Source organism: Symsagittifera roscoffensis, chromosome 6, assembly GCF_963678635.1.
Source record: "Symsagittifera roscoffensis chromosome 6, txSymRosc1.1, whole genome shotgun sequence".
NCBI lineage: Eukaryota > Metazoa > Xenacoelomorpha > Acoela > Convolutidae > Symsagittifera > Symsagittifera roscoffensis.
In genome coordinates, this window is record NC_087067.1 from 49,897,272 (window position 1) to 49,912,499 (window position 15,228).

The 15,228-nt window shown below is 37.1% G+C and overlaps 4 protein-coding genes and 1 non-coding gene across 5 annotated transcripts in view; all 5 read left to right on the plus strand.

Moving 5' to 3' along the window:
* Nucleotides 1–15,228, plus strand: part of LOC134847972 (peroxisomal targeting signal 1 receptor-like) — a 199,633-nt gene that overhangs the window by 145,483 nt on the left and 38,922 nt on the right. The window lies entirely within an intron of this gene.
* LOC134848011 (SUMO-activating enzyme subunit 1-like) lies at nt 1,447–3,216 on the plus strand. Its single transcript, XM_063865341.1, has 2 exons — nt 1,447–2,175; nt 2,763–3,216. Exons 1-2 carry the CDS (start codon nt 1,468–1,470, stop codon nt 3,045–3,047), a joined length of 993 nt encoding a protein of 330 aa, XP_063721411.1. The 5' UTR covers nt 1,447–1,467; the 3' UTR covers nt 3,048–3,216.
* LOC134848010 (uncharacterized) lies at nt 3,335–6,268 on the plus strand. The gene is made up of 3 exons (XM_063865340.1): nt 3,335–3,805; nt 4,022–4,986; nt 5,207–6,268. The coding sequence occupies exons 1-3, from the start codon at nt 3,616–3,618 to the stop codon at nt 5,924–5,926; spliced, it is 1,875 nt and encodes a 624-aa protein (XP_063721410.1). The 5' UTR covers nt 3,335–3,615; the 3' UTR covers nt 5,927–6,268.
* LOC134848376 (FAD-linked sulfhydryl oxidase ALR-like) lies at nt 8,188–9,043 on the plus strand. Its single transcript, XM_063865787.1, has 2 exons — nt 8,188–8,546; nt 8,839–9,043. The coding sequence occupies exons 1-2, from the start codon at nt 8,190–8,192 to the stop codon at nt 8,992–8,994; spliced, it is 513 nt and encodes a 170-aa protein (XP_063721857.1). The 5' UTR covers nt 8,188–8,189; the 3' UTR covers nt 8,995–9,043.
* On the plus strand, nt 13,929–14,001 carry Trnat-agu (transfer RNA threonine (anticodon AGU)). Its single transcript has one exon. It is a non-coding gene; the product is annotated as a tRNA-Thr (tRNA).

Sequence of the window (15,228 nt, forward strand, 5' to 3'; positions counted from 1 at the left end):
TATTTTAACTATACTTAGTGATAATTCTTGCTTTGTTTGTTCATTTGCCGTGAATAAAAATTAACAGTGAATTTTTTAAAAATTGCAAAACGGAAGTTTTTTGTTTTCATTTTAGGTATTCTCTTTTATCAATTTGGTCGGAAAATTATTTGTTGCTCAAACATCAACCGCCTATCCTGCTTGCTCCGACCATTGAATGAGGTACCACAAATACTTATCGAAATGAGTCGAGTGATATATCATACTAAAGTCCATTTAGTTGTGATTGGAACTACCTGATTGATTTTTAAGTGGTCCCAGCGACGAGAGACGCCGGTTTGAGTTTTTTGATTTTGGAAGCTTTATTTCGCCTTTTTTTGGCAATAAAATTTTCTTGATCAAATTTAAAATGCTTGTGTAATTTACTTACAAAAAATGGAAGACAACTGTCGACGGTTACGCTTGTTTTCGAAGTTTCTACACGTTTATTCAGTTCTCTCATCGCACCACGCACAATAAATGACCCTTATTTGGAGGAAAACTTCTTTTTTTGTAGATTTTTATGAATTTGGTCGGAACATTCTAAGCGAGTTATCGCAAAAAACCGGCTATCCTTCTTTTGTTTTCAGATTTGATTAACGCGAATTGTATGCTTCACTGAATCTCCCTTCAGTAAATGGTTAAATAAAATTAATATGGGGAATAAATAGTGATTATTTAATCAGTGCTTCAGAAATGATTGAATATTTTTTTTATAAATTCTTCGATTTGTGTATGATATTTGATTTTAATTTTAGCTGAAAATGAACTTGGTTGTTTTTAAGCTTAAATGAACAAAGTGATCCTCTAATTATTTAGATCGCGAGGAAATAATTTCTAAGTTCAGTTCAAATTCCTTTCTCAAAGGAAGGCTTTTTACGCTCTAAACAGCAAAATGCAAGTTACCACAATACCGGATTTTCCTACGCGTCAAGCTTTTCTGTATCTCGTTCCAAGAATTTTCCCTGAATAGTTTTTAGTCAGGTAATTTAGTAACGGTACCTAATTTTCGCCTTTTTTACAACAGTTTAACAAATGATTCCTTTGCCTGTATAAAATTTGTTCATTGAGTTTTTCCGACAAGTGAGCTAGAGGATAGGTTTTTCTCTTGAAATCTGGCTTCATTTTTTTGACGATCATTGGAACATAATTTAACAGCGCCACTTAGCCCCTGTATTTCAACCGTAAAAATTGTCCTTGTTCGAACCTACAAGTCCTTTTAGATCTCTTTAACTATTCGCCCTCGGATACCTAGTACTGAATATCCCCCATGTAAAGAAATAAATCACGGTTAGGCATATGAGAATTTTGAATTTTAAACTAGTAACGAATCTCCTCCCCCTTTTGCAAAAGGGGGGATATAGTTGAAGAGATCCGTCGTTCTAAAGGAATTGAATTTGTGAAAGAGTTTAAATTTATTTCAGTTCATTTGTTGAAATTGACAGTAAAATGGCATCCACAGTTGAAACAAAAGAAATCGTAGGTGACTTGTCAGCCGGAGAAGCAAAATTGTACGACAGACAGCTCCGACTATGGGGAGTGGAGGCACAACAGAAACTACGTGCGACCAATGTACTCATAGCCGGGTTGGACGCTCTGGGTGCAGAAGTGGGTAAAAATGTTGTTCTGACAGGTGTCAATTCAGTTACATTACTAGACCATCGCAACTTGACCTCAAAAGACCTCCCGGGTCAGTTCATGGCTCCATGTGACGCAAATGGCCAAAATAGAGCGACAGCAAGCATTGAAAGGCTTTCTTCTTTGAACCCTAATGTTAAAGTGAGCTCTGTCGAAAAGAATTTGTCAGACGTTGAGGATGAATTTTTCAATGCGTTCAGTATTGTATGCGTGATTGACTATCCTCTTGAAATCGTGAATAAAGTCGATATAATTTGCAAGTCGAAAGGGATTCTTTTTTTAAGTGCAGACACGTTTGGCTCCTTTGGCTACATGTTTACTGACTTGGGCGAGAGTTTTAAATGTCATTCAGAGCACTCGAAGCGAGAAAAAGACGGATCAGAGACGAAAACAGTCCAGCATCATGAAGTGTCGTTCAAGAGTTTCCAGGAAGCTGTTCCGTTTGGGAAGTTTGCAAGTGCGGATTGTCTGGGTCAGAAGCAGAAGACGAACAAAGTGTTCCTTCTTTCACTGCTAAAGGTATCTAGTAGTTGATATTTTTAGCTTTTCTTCAGGGAGCCATTTTCCGAAGTTATTGTTTAATTTCAAGAATGGATCTAAAGTTGCGAAGGGAAAGAGCTGTATAATATATGATTGCTCTTTTCTAAAAAAAATTCTAATGCCATTTTTAATTCAAGCAAATTGATTTTCAGAGCTCTTACAAAATACTATGAAGAAGAGCATTTGCAATACTTATTTGTGCCGCCTGCGAATTTTTACGATTTGGGTGGACAAGTATATGCACTTTGTTTTTGCTCCGACTGAGCTCCAACGTCAAAAACAGTGAATGCCTTGGATAAATTTAAGAAGTGGTAGGCCAAAAATAGTTTTCAGGATATGGTAACAGCGGTGTGCCCTTGCCCGAAATCCGCTGCTTTCTACTTTGTCGAATTTTTCATTTGAACATTTGACTATCACTTCGGAAAATACTTTTTAAATCAACACAAAAAGGCATTTCACGAGAAAGTTTCAGCTAATTTAAAGACAGTGTCTTTTTTGCAACTTTAAAATAGGGTTTGAAAAGTTTTCAATTTTTAAATACTTCTCAAAATTGAGATGTGATTTAGGACGACTTGGTAACGTCCAATTTGAAAGCAGACGACCTTGAACTTCTAGTAGACCGACTGGCGGATTTGGGAACCAAGTACAATCTGGCCCCGGATTGTCTCCCTTTTTCCCTTCTAGCAGACGCCGCCTTTGACCAGATGAAGGGCAGGGCGGAAGTAGCGGCTGTGTTGGGAGGGGTCATAGGTCAAGAGATCATCAAGATTGCCTCGAGGAATGACAAGCCATTCAACAACTTCTTTTCCTACAATGCAGTCAATTGTGTGGCTAATGTGGTCACGCTGTGATTTTTAAATACTGTTTAGATTACTCAGAGTAAAATACTGTTTAAGCGTCGTGAAGATGCTATTGAGTTAAACTGCTATCAAGATGTTAGAATTTGTTGATGTTGTTTAAGTTAGTTGTTGCATTTGCATTAATCTGTACTGATTTTGAAAAAAAAAGGTTTGAAGCTGAGTTTTTGTGATAAATTGTTACTGAAGTGGTCACAAAAGCCTCAGGTCGAACAGATTATATTTTCGGGTGCAATTTGTTTTGAAGCTTTCATTAAACCTGTAACTGGTTTCGGCGGTCATAAAGTTTTGTTTTCTACTAGAGAGAACCTTTTTGGTCCCAGAGTTTCAAGAGAAAGTAAAGAGTGCTTTAGCTTTCGAGGCGTTTTAGTGCTTTAGTTTTCAAACTCACAGCATTGAAACGTTCTTAAGACGCATCGCATATCATGTACAATGTAGCACGTCGAATAAAGTATTTATGCTTCAAAAGTATTTAGCACGCTCTCAGATACGAACTCTTTTTGTACATAGAAGCAACAGTAGCAGCTGTTAAAACAGAATTCTTACATCTTTAAAATATACCATGGCTTCAACTGGTTACGACAGGGGAGGAAGGGGTGGTGGTGGTGGGGTAAATAACAACAACAATCTGCAGCCTGTGAATGAGGACGATGTCTCGGAGGATGATGATATGGAGAATGAGCCCCCGACTTACCAGCCTGCAGCTGCAAACAATAACACTTATCAGCAGCAGCAGAATATGAGCCGAAATAGTTAGTAATTGTTTTTGCCCTTTTAACCTTAAAAGCTAAGGTAAACTTAGTTTTTCAACCCGAGGCATTTGTGCGTGACAAGCAAATCAAATCAAATTTTTAATTGTTAGTTTAAAGAAAAATTTTGATTTTCTTAACGTGGTCTAGCCAGGTAATTAAGTGATCTCAGTTTAAAAAAATTGTAATAAGAATTGAAAAGTTTCGATGTCGTTTCAGATACTAACAACCGAAGTAATAGTTCCATTCCTGGCAGAATAAACAACCAATTCGAGCCATCTTCATCTGCTGCCCAACGGTCAAATCAACACGCTCCCTCGGGGTCACAGCCAAATAGGAATCTGAGCAGCGGAGGCACCAGCGAGGCATCGATCGACTCTACCCTGAAGGGAAATATGTTACGTAATAACCGAGAACGAGACGACAACGGGATATATCGTGGTAGACCACAAAACCAGATGCATTACCCTTACTCGTATGATTTCGTCAGAACCCAACCTACTCAGAAATTAAGCCGCAACTTTATAGAAGATCACGCAGTTGAGCTCACCCATATTCCGTTTTACTGGCAGGTGAACCAAAACGCGTCTCCCTATTTTGGACTGAAGTTGAAGATGTGCCAACTACAGAGGATTATCTACGACTTCGAGTTCGGATCTCCGACAGGTCAAACAAGGATCCCGAACCTTCCTTCGCTCGTGGAGAGACCCGACAAATGTCTTAAAGTCGACTTCTCGCTGAATGATTTATTGGAGCTGTCATACGATGCATTGCAGCCGTTTCCGAATGTGCGGCACTTGGACGCGTCTTTGAACCGAATTGAGAACTACCAAGGTATCGAGTTGTGCCAAGACTTGGTGTATGTTAATCTGTCGCACAATTTCATAAGGAATATAGCTCATATTGCACAGTTGAGAAGTCTTTCCGAACTGAATTTGTCTATGAATGATATTAGAGAAATATCGATGATGCCTGCGTTGTCGAATTTGACAATTCTTCACCTGAACAACAACAGACTGACTTCTCTTGATGGCATCCAGAGTCTTCCGAGGCTGAATGAGTTGCACGTTCAGAAGAATAAACTGAGTGAGATCCAGCCTCTGGCTACTAGTTTCACTCTGAGGGTTCTCAATGCGAGTGATAACAGTATTTTCAGTCTGCATGATACACTTGTGGTGTTACAGGTAAGCAAAGGTTGACTTTTTTATTTGCATACGTGAACGTTTGAACAAAGTTTTCGTTAATGTGCAGATAGCAAATAGCTTTGAAAGTTAGTATATGCAGCAGATAAAAGTTCGTGGATATAAAGAATCTAAGTCAAATAGGTTTTAGCCAAATTGAATCTTTCATGTGAAAAAATGACGTATGTATAAAAATCTGAAGTATGATTTGATCGCTTTTTAGGCTCTGACGAACGTACAGTATCTTTACCTGCACGACAATCCAATCCAGACAGAACGAGGATACGCCAACGCAGTCAAACAACTGACAACTGCCCAAGTACTCGACAACGTCCCTCTCAGACCGGAGTCGCTCTCCTATGACCCTAATCAGGGAATGTTACCTGTCCTAAACAACAAACAATATGACAGTCTTGGGGGAATAAGACACGCCACTGAACATGTGTTCCAGCAACAAATTGAGAACCACAAAAGGAAAACAATGAATTACATAAATCAACTTCAAAGACGTATTAGAGAGCTGCAAGAGGATTATGTTGGTTATGAGAACAGATTGAAACGAGATTTAGGAGATGTTTTGAAGCATTATGACGCATTCCAATACGAAGTTGCAGAGAACCCGAGACAAGATGCAATTTTGACGCCGGGGGAGAAGCCCTGGGCAGGGATGTCCCTAAATAATCGCCGGAAAATGGACAGAAGACGCAATGGAGACACTATGGACAAAAATTTGTTCACGCGGAGACACCAAATAGATGACCGGAAGAAGTTGCGAGACCCGAGTGAGATTTTGCATCTGGCAGCGAAAGATTTGCAGCTGGAATCTGGACGGACAAATAGAAGCAACAGATTCCTACCTCGTGATGACTCACCGCCCCGAGGAGGAGGAGGAGCAAAAAGAGGACCCCCGAACGCTACCAGAGAACAGTTCATGGATTTCTGATATAAATTTATTGATGACATTTCAATTCAAGTTTGAGTCAATTGACATTAACTGAATTGATAGATTAATTTTTCGTTTTTGTCATTCTAAGTATGGATTTCATGGAAAAAGTGGTTTCCGCTACATTTTTTTAATACAAATGTTGACCTATTTTTGTTGTTTCGTGGATTTTATGCTTTCAAATGGGAAGATAAAATGACAAAATCTCAGTAAAAACGATTTGCAAAATAGAAAAACGTTCTATTCAGGTCGATTTTTTGTTCGATTATTTACTGCGCCAGTTATATTGACTTAATTGCGTCGTTTTGCATGTTCTTCATCAGTAAAGTTTTAACACGTGTGTAGGCAGTATAATTCATTGTTTTCATTGAATATCATTTTTTGTTCCCATCACGTTACTAGGGTGGCTGAGTGTGGTAAGGCACGCGTCTCTCAACAAGAGGGCCGCGCCTTCGAACCCCACTTCGGTCACGATTGGTTGGATGGGTCCCAGATTCATCCGTCTCCTCAAAGTGGGACCGGGGGCTAATGAAGAAACGCGTTAGGTTGCGGGTGACGTTTTTGAGTAAGTTATGTCAATCGTGATTCGGTTTCAAAACGTTTTTGTTGTCTGTGTCGAGAAAAAGCGGTCGGGAGGTTATGGAGTTTTTTGAAAACTTTTCGACAAAGTTTGATAAGAGACTGGCCTCCCAATTTACTTCCAAAATTTTAACAGTGTATGTTTTCGCTCGATTGAGTCTTTTTGATCGAGTTTGATTAGGTGTGTGATAGAATTGAAAACCAATTATTCCAACGGTAATCAAATTAATCATCATAATTAGTTTTTGCGGGATTAGACTAAGTTTTTCACTACTGAAATGAAAACTTTTGATTTTATCAAGGTTTTAATCTAATCGCTCACTTTACTCGAATTTAGACTAATACTCTGCAATTTCAGTTTTTCTTGACACTGGGACAATTTTTGGCTTTTTTCAAAAGTCGTTTGAATCACGACTGAAAGGGGTTTAATGTGATATACCACTCAACCTATTCCGACGATCATTTGTGATACTTGATTTCGCATGAAAAAAAAACATTAAAACACTTCCGAAGACAGAACATAAAAGGTAAAAGTTTTTTTTCTCAAATCAGTGTTTTAACCCAACTGCCAGTGACGTGGATCGGAGGTAAAGGTCATCTGAACAATCGGTTTTTTTTAAACATCCGGGTATTCAAGTAATGAACGAGTCAATGAACGATGTGAAGACGCTTATATAGGTCCTGTTGTCTTTTTTTCTGAAAAAGTCTTTGAATTTGTTCACGCTCAAATTAGACTTTTCGTAATTTACATTGTGATTTCTTGTTCAGCTTAACAATTCAAAGAACCTGAAATTCATATATCTATTTTTTCTTTCGAAAATGTTTTCGGTTTTCGTGAGTTCATGTCGGTATTCGTGTCTGTTGGCTACGTTTCGTTATAGATGATAAGGTCATTGTTCCTCTTCTCATTTTTAAGAGTCGTTGAACGTAGTTCAGACTCTTCTTAGGTGCTGATGATTCTTTTTCGTTTTTTTTTCTCAAATTGGGAAAAGTTTTCTCAAATTGGGTTAATTTAATCAAAAAAGTGCCAGTAATATTTTGTTCTGGAAGTTCAGAGAGTTTGAAGGGTATCTATTTGTTTTCTGAGAGATTTAAAATAAAATTGAGATTTAAAAAAAAATGTCTGTTTTTTTTCTGTTTTCTTGCGCTCATTGAATCTTTATCAAACTGTCTGTTGGCTCGCTTTTTTCTGCTCGCGTTTTGAAATGTTTTTGTGAAAAGGAGTCAAAAACTGCGCAAGGAAAAAATGAAAAAAAAAATTGAAGTTTTGTTTGAATAATCTTGATTTATAAAATATGAGAAATGTTTTTATGATCAAATGCCGCAATTGGTTTGCCTTAGCATCCTCAATTTTGTGGTTGAAGTTGGGTCCAGTCACTATTCTCACTATTTTAATTTTTCGTTTTCTATTTCAAATTGTTTATTAGTTTTGACTCTTTCCAATTTAAATTAAGTTTATTGATACTAAATTTGATGGTTTTGTTTCACTGCTTTGAGTTCTTTCTTCATGTATGGCAAAATCACAAAGCATTGAAAGCTTTGTAAAGGCTATGAATTACTTGGTTTCGGCGATTTTTTTATTTCGAAAATTTCATGAATGAAATAGTCATTCTAGCGCTGACACTGATATGACCAAATTGTCGACATTTTTCTCGTGTCTTATATGTTTTCCTTTTTAGATGAAATGAGGAAAAAAGTGGTTACTGAAGATAGCAATAAAGACTGTGAACATCGTGTGTGTCACGACTTCGAGTCATGGAAAAAACTAAACGAAGACAAGTTCGGAGGAAACGCAGCTTCTGAAACAGATAAAACACAGAAACATCACCAGTATTCGTCGTCTGATGTGAAATTAAAAGACTGTCCGTTGGACACGAATGAACTTGGAAGGAATACGTGGTCTTTTCTTCACACGATGGCAGCTTATTACCCTCAACAACCTAGTAGTTCACAGAAGAGTGAAATGAAGCAGTTTTTGAACTTGTTTTCGAAGTTCTACCCTTGTGAACCATGCGCAGAGGAACTGCGAAAGGATCTTAAGGTACTGATTTTTTAAAAACTAAGCCAGCTAAAATGTTCAAAAACCTTTCTTTCATTCTTTTTTTTTAAATAGCAACCTAGTGGGTTTTGAACCCAAAAAAGATGAAAACAGCTTGAAAAAAAAAACAGTAAATCTATTGGCCTAAAGAATCTAGAATAGACGGTTTTTATAGGCTTCAAAAGTAACTACCAATGAAACTGTTTTAGCTAAAAGTAGAGTATTTTCTAGTTTTTAAAATTTTTTACATGTTTTGACTAAATAATTTTTTGGATTTTTTGTGATAAATTTGCAGACAATGCCGCCTGAAGTGAATTCGAATGAAGATTTCTCTCAGTGGATGTGCAGACTGCACAACAGTGTGAACAAACGACTGGGTAAGGCCCTCTTCGACTGTTCCAAGGTCAATGAGAGATGGAGGGATGGATGGAAGGACGGTTCCTGTGATTGATTGAGTCTTTGTCTACATTCATTTTTTGCGTAATCTAGTTTGAAATAAAGTGTTAATTTTCGACTTTGAGCTCGATATTCCCATTAATTTTTCGAAATCTATTATATATTTAAATGCGGGCTTCACTATCTCGCCATGTTTAAGCTTTTTCAACGTATTATTTTGGCATGTTTAACGAAAGAATTTTTTTCACGTTTAAGCTATATCGTATATTGCAAGGGTTAAGAAATTTTTTCTAGATTTGCAGTTTGAATTCAGTGTTTATTGTACCGAGTTAAAAATGAGCAACCCAATGATGGGATGCTCTCAGTGTTTTCCCAGGGTTGCGATTTCGGATTTTCAGAAAATTTCAATTAAAAAGAAATTTACAAACTTTGAAAATCCCATCTTTGTAAATGGATGCTTTCAGTCTCAAGGATTGCGAGTCGTGGCTCAAATATGACTGCTCAAATCTTTGCAGTTTTCCAGATATTACGTTTTCTGTGGTTTTTTCAAAATTTTTCAGAAAATTTAAATTTAATTAGTTTTTCAAATCTTGGAATTGCTAACTTTGTAATTGGGGGCTGTCAGAGTACTCTCAGGATATGCGAGTCTTGCCTCTAAGTATGAGCGCTCAAGTTTTTGAGATATGGCGCTTCTTATGGTTTTTCAAAAAAAAACAGTTATAGAAAATATAAATTTAAAATGTTTTCTTTTCAAAACTTGACATTTCAAACCCTGTATTTGGGTACTGTTAGAATGCTACCGTCCAAATGCTACAGCTCAATTGCTTTTAGTTTCCGAGTTGTGACGTTTTTCTGTCATTTTCAAAGTTTTCATAGAACTTAGACATAAAAAACTTCACTAAATAGTATGGTTTATCAAAGTTTGAATTAAAAAAAAACTTGACTGGGAAACTTTTTAAAATTTGAAATTACCAACACTTTAATTGGGTGCTGTCAGAATACACTCGAAGGATGAAGATTTAGTTTCCAATAAATGCATTTTTCAATGAGTTGTCAAAATTTTGAAGCACCTGAGGTGCGTTACACGCTAGTATAGATTGAAAATTAATTTCATTTATTCAACCAATATTTACTCAGCCGCGGGGAGGAACAGTAGATGGGAGGTGTTTTTTGTGTGTCAAAATCAGGTTGCTCTTCATTAAAACGTATTTTCATCGTTTTTCTTCCGATCACAACCTGCCAGTGGGAAAAAACCATGGTTTAGCTAGTTGTTTTTTGTGCTCAATTTTGACTACCTCAGAGAACGTTCAGAGGGTTGAGTATGATATCACATTAAAGACCTATTAACGTAATTCGGATTACATAAAAAAAGTTGTCTCAGTGTCGAGAAAGCCTGGTCTAAATTTGTTGGATTTTAGACTAATTGGACAAAAATTGTTGAGAGGGTGACCTCTCTACTACAATTTAAACCTGGTACAGTTTTCGGTTGTTTTTCGAGCGATTGTTACCCCTCACTATTGCAGTTTTTAAATGCTGTAAAAAGTTTTATTGAATTTACATGAAAGTATTTTTTTGTTCTGACCGTTGAAAATGAGAGTGAGTTTGTCTTTGGGTGTATTTAATTTTTTTTCCACGCACAATCAGGTAGCAGAATGAATCCTTGGAATAGGTTGAGTCAGGGGCGGATTTAGGGGGGGCGGGGGGGGCGGACGCCCCCCCCCCTCAGGGATTCGACCCCCTGCCGACCCAAAGGGTCCCCCCTTTGATACTTTTTAAGAAATCCATTTTTTGCCGACCGACCCTAAAATTTTTCTAAAGGCGCCAATATATACTAACTTTGAGGGGGAGCGCGCGCCAAAAAACGCGATTTTTTTGACAAAATTTTTCAAAAAGTGCCTAAAAACGGCTTTTTTGACCTGTTTTTTCAAAAATTTGCCTGCGGCGCAGAAAATTTGGGAAAAACAGGGACCTTTTAGTGCTTTACAAGAGCTCAGAAAATCAAAATCGCTTGAATTAAAAAAAAACAAGACGATAATAAGACCTCACTCGCTCCAAATTAGACTTCAAATCAAAAACTTCAAAAAAATAATTCTAAACACTGGTGAAATTTATGAATTTTTTTAAATTATCGAATTACGAGTTAAAGAGTTTTAATATATATCACTCAACCGTTGAGTGATATATATTAAAACTCTTTAACTCGTAATTCGATAATTTAAAAAAATTCATAAATTTCACCAGTGTTTAGAATTATTTTTTTGAAGTTTTTGATTTGAAGTCTAATTTGGAGCGAGTGAGGTCTTATTATCGTCTTGTTTTTTTTAATTCAAGTCTTGCAGTGAATTTTTAGTTTTTTCGAGTACACCTGACCTACTATTACTATGGAATATATCTAAGTTCTAGGTGTTCGTTCAGATCCTTCCAAGACAACACAAATATAAAACGACACAATTTGGAAAAAAGAAATGTACAGAATTTTTCTGAGACAAGGAAACTGTGATAAAATAGCACTTGTTTCTGAAACGGGTAATCATTTTTGACTGCGCAACATTTAGTCTAATCAGCTTTTGTATCCTTTTACCGGTGAATGTATTCAGTTTATTGTTCGACACAAAAATTGAGTTAAATGTTGAAGTTCAAATTGTCAGCACTTTTTTCTTTGAAATTTAATCTGTTTTGACTCTGTTACACCTTTCTCCAACCACCTTAACTTCTACAGTGCTGATTTAAATTAACCGGACAAAACGCGTTAAATTTGAAATTTAATACGCGTTTTTCTCAAATTGGGTTGAGTTTAGGTGAAAATTTATGAAGACAAAACTTGCTTAAAATTTTATCAGAATTAATATGGTGTAATTTTTTTTGCAAAATTCGGGGCCAAAATTTTACCCCAAAAATGGGTCATTTTGGCTTTTCTTAGCTCATCAAAAATTAAGCCAAAAATACCCTGTCGATCACAGACATAATTATATCAAAGTGAGCCCCTTACGTAGTCCAACAAACTTTAAGAAGGGTAGATTCTCCAAAATTTTGTATGAGTTATTTTATTTTTGTTTGATAGACAAAAAAGGTCGTTTTACTATATGAAATACCAACTTTTTATTTAAAAACAATTTTAAACGGTTTGCAAATTTTTTTTGGAGAATCTACCCTTCTTAAAGTTTGTTGGGCTACGTAAGGGGCTCACTTTGATATTATTATGTCTGTGATCGAGTGGGTATTTTTGGCTTAATTTTTGATTAGCTAAGAAAAGCCAAAATGACCCATCTTTGGGGTAACATTTTGGGCCCGAATTTCGCAAAACGAATTAAACCATATTAATTTTGCTAAAATTTTAAGCAAGTTTTGTCTTCATAACTTTTCACCTAAACTCAACTCAATTATTGAAAAAACGCGTTTTAAATTTCAAGTTTAGTATTTCGCGTTTTGTCCGGTTAATTTAAATCAGCACTGTATAACCGGTACACGTATTCTTCAGTTTATCTAAGTTTTCTTTGAATTTTTCAAGAATAATTTTGGTTTCTCCGATTCGCATAGGATCTATGAAAGGCTATCAGGTCTGTCTAACAGTAGTGCGTTTATTTTCCCCTCTTGTTCCAGACAGATATTTTGTTAAGCGAAGCTCTTTGTGAATCAGGGCCGCTTTTGTGCTTCTCAATATTCTACTTTATTGCATCTGAAATTGGTCAGACTCTGGTATAAATAAAGCTAGAGGTCAAGTGAGAGCTCGTCATCGCGCATATCAATGACAGGGGATGGATATCTTGATCTGACAATCTTAAGTGAACGCCTTACCACTGTGCTAGTTAGTATGTAATTAAGGGAAGAAAGTTAGAAGAGCTGATATTTCCAAGTAACGGAAAAACAGTCATTATTATTTGATTCAAGTTTGATGGTCCTTGAAGACATATATAGTTGAAAAATTAAAAAGGTTTAATTTTTAACCAGTAATCAATGTGAATGTTTTTCACCAAATGACTCAACAAATTTTTAATTTAACAGTGATGGAACCAATTTTAATAGCTCTCCTGCATTCTGCAAAATGCTTGTTTTATTCGAAGCTTCGTTATTCCTTACCTCTCGCAAAAAATCGTCGAGTGCGAGTGCATTTTGACTGGTAAAAACACTTGGGTATGATTACCTGGCCTTCAGTCAACCTTTGAATCAGGCGCGATCTAGGAATTTCTCGAGGGGGGGTTTCAACCAAATCGCGTTTTTCGGCGCGAGCTCCCCGTCAAAATTTCAAAACTAGTTCAAATTGGGTTTGAATTTGAATTTTCCTTGAAAGGTAACTTATGAGCCGAGGTTATTTGGTACTTTCGGTTATACCCCCTGGAGCAAGTTAACATTCTCCCCACCAAATACGTTTAAGGGGGAGGATGTTAACTTGGTTATGAGTTCGATTTTTCAGCCAATCAGAATAGAGCATTCTACACGCAGCCCTTATCAATTTAATTTAAATTCAGCGCTATTGGGGGGGGGGGGGGGGGAGGGAGGGGAGGGGAGGGGAGGGGAGGGGAGGGGAGGGGAGGATGTTAACTTGATCCTACCCCCTAAATGATGAAAAGTCAAGATGAAAATGTTTGGTACAAAACTGGATTGATATTGCTAGGAAATTGTGACTATCCTTTTCCTTTTTTTTCCAATTTCTTGGAGTCCTGGATTGCCGTTTATTTTGCAATTTTCCGCGTTGATTTTTGCAATTTTCTTAGGTTTCAGCCGAGATCTAAAAATTTGAAATGATTTGAGAAGGCAACATTCTTTTTCTCGAATAATAAATGGTAAGTTCTTTGTTGGTATATTGGTATTATGTGATATGTGACAGTGGCCGCATGTTTTTGACTTGGTGAGTTTAATTCACGCTGTAAATGAGCGTATTGCTAATTCAATTCGAATAGTATTGCTAGCAGGCGGACAAGTGGATTTATAAAGCGTTCAAGTAGTTTAGATATTGTAGACCAAAATAGAATGATCTCATGCTGTTATCACGGTCTTGTGGCTTAGCGGTTAAAGCGCCTGTCTAGTAAACAGGAGATCGGTGGTTCAAATCCGCCCAAGACCTTTTATTGTTTAAATTGATTTTTTTTTACTTTCTGTTAGCTTTTGATTTCCAAGACGCATGCCCGGCGCAAGTGTAGGCTCTTTATCCTTTCCCCCCACCTGCAAAATTTTACAAATAAAAAAAATTGTTCACAGTATTCGATTGTTTTAAAAATTGGCATACGGACTAATAAGGCCATGATGGCAAACATATTTGGTCTTCCTTCATAATTAACCTTGTAAAACCCTCTCGTTACACCGTAAAGTTGATGCTCGTGTGAGGTGGGGGAGGGGGTGGGGGGTGAGGAAAAAGAGCCCAAGTGTAACATTGTACAAGGTTAATCTTAATCATGAAGACCAAACATTTTCATTGCCCAATTTTTCCGCATGTCAGTTTCCATAACAATCGCACCATGTGAGCAGTCATTTTACTTGTAAAAGTTTGCAGTTGGGGAGGACAAAGAATTGATTTTTTGAGCTCTCCCAAATCACTATAAAGCCCTAATTTGACAACAGCTTCTGCGCCGCAGGCAAATTTGTGAAAAAACAGGCAAAAAAAGGCGTTTTTATGGACTTTTCGGTAAATTTCGACCTATAAATTGCGTTTTTTCGGCGCCCCCCCCCCCCCCTCAAAATTAGTGTGATCGGCGCAAAGGGCGCCTTTAGAAAATTTTGAAGTCAGTCGGCCGAAAATGGTTATCTCAAAACAAAACAAAGGGCCGTCTCCCTCCCCCTAAATCAGCTACTGCAAAATACTTCAAAATTTTCCAGATGAAAATGGGAGAGTTTTTGGGTCTCAAACGGCCCGAAATCAGTTTTTCTACATATTTCTTGAAATCAAATTATTGTGGTTGAATCTGATTGGGTAAATAGACACTCAGGTAATATTATGAGAGAGAAGTCCGTCGAAAAAGCAACTATGATAGATAGGTCCCGCATGCATTTCGCATGTTTTTATTTTGAAATCTAATTTGTGCATAAATTATTCGGTACCAGGGGCGGATTTAGGGGAGAGGGACGCCCCCCCTCAGGGATTCGACCCCATGCCGACCCAAAGGGTCCCCCCTTTGTACTATTTTGAGATTTCCCTTGTTGGCTGACTGACCCTAAAATTTTTCTAAAGGCGCCTTTGGCGCCAAAGTTTACTAATTTTGAGGGGAGAGCGCGTGCCAAAAAAACGCAATTTTTGGTTAAAGTTTTCCAAAAAGTGCCTAAAAACGCCTTTTTTATAACATGCGAATTACATGCG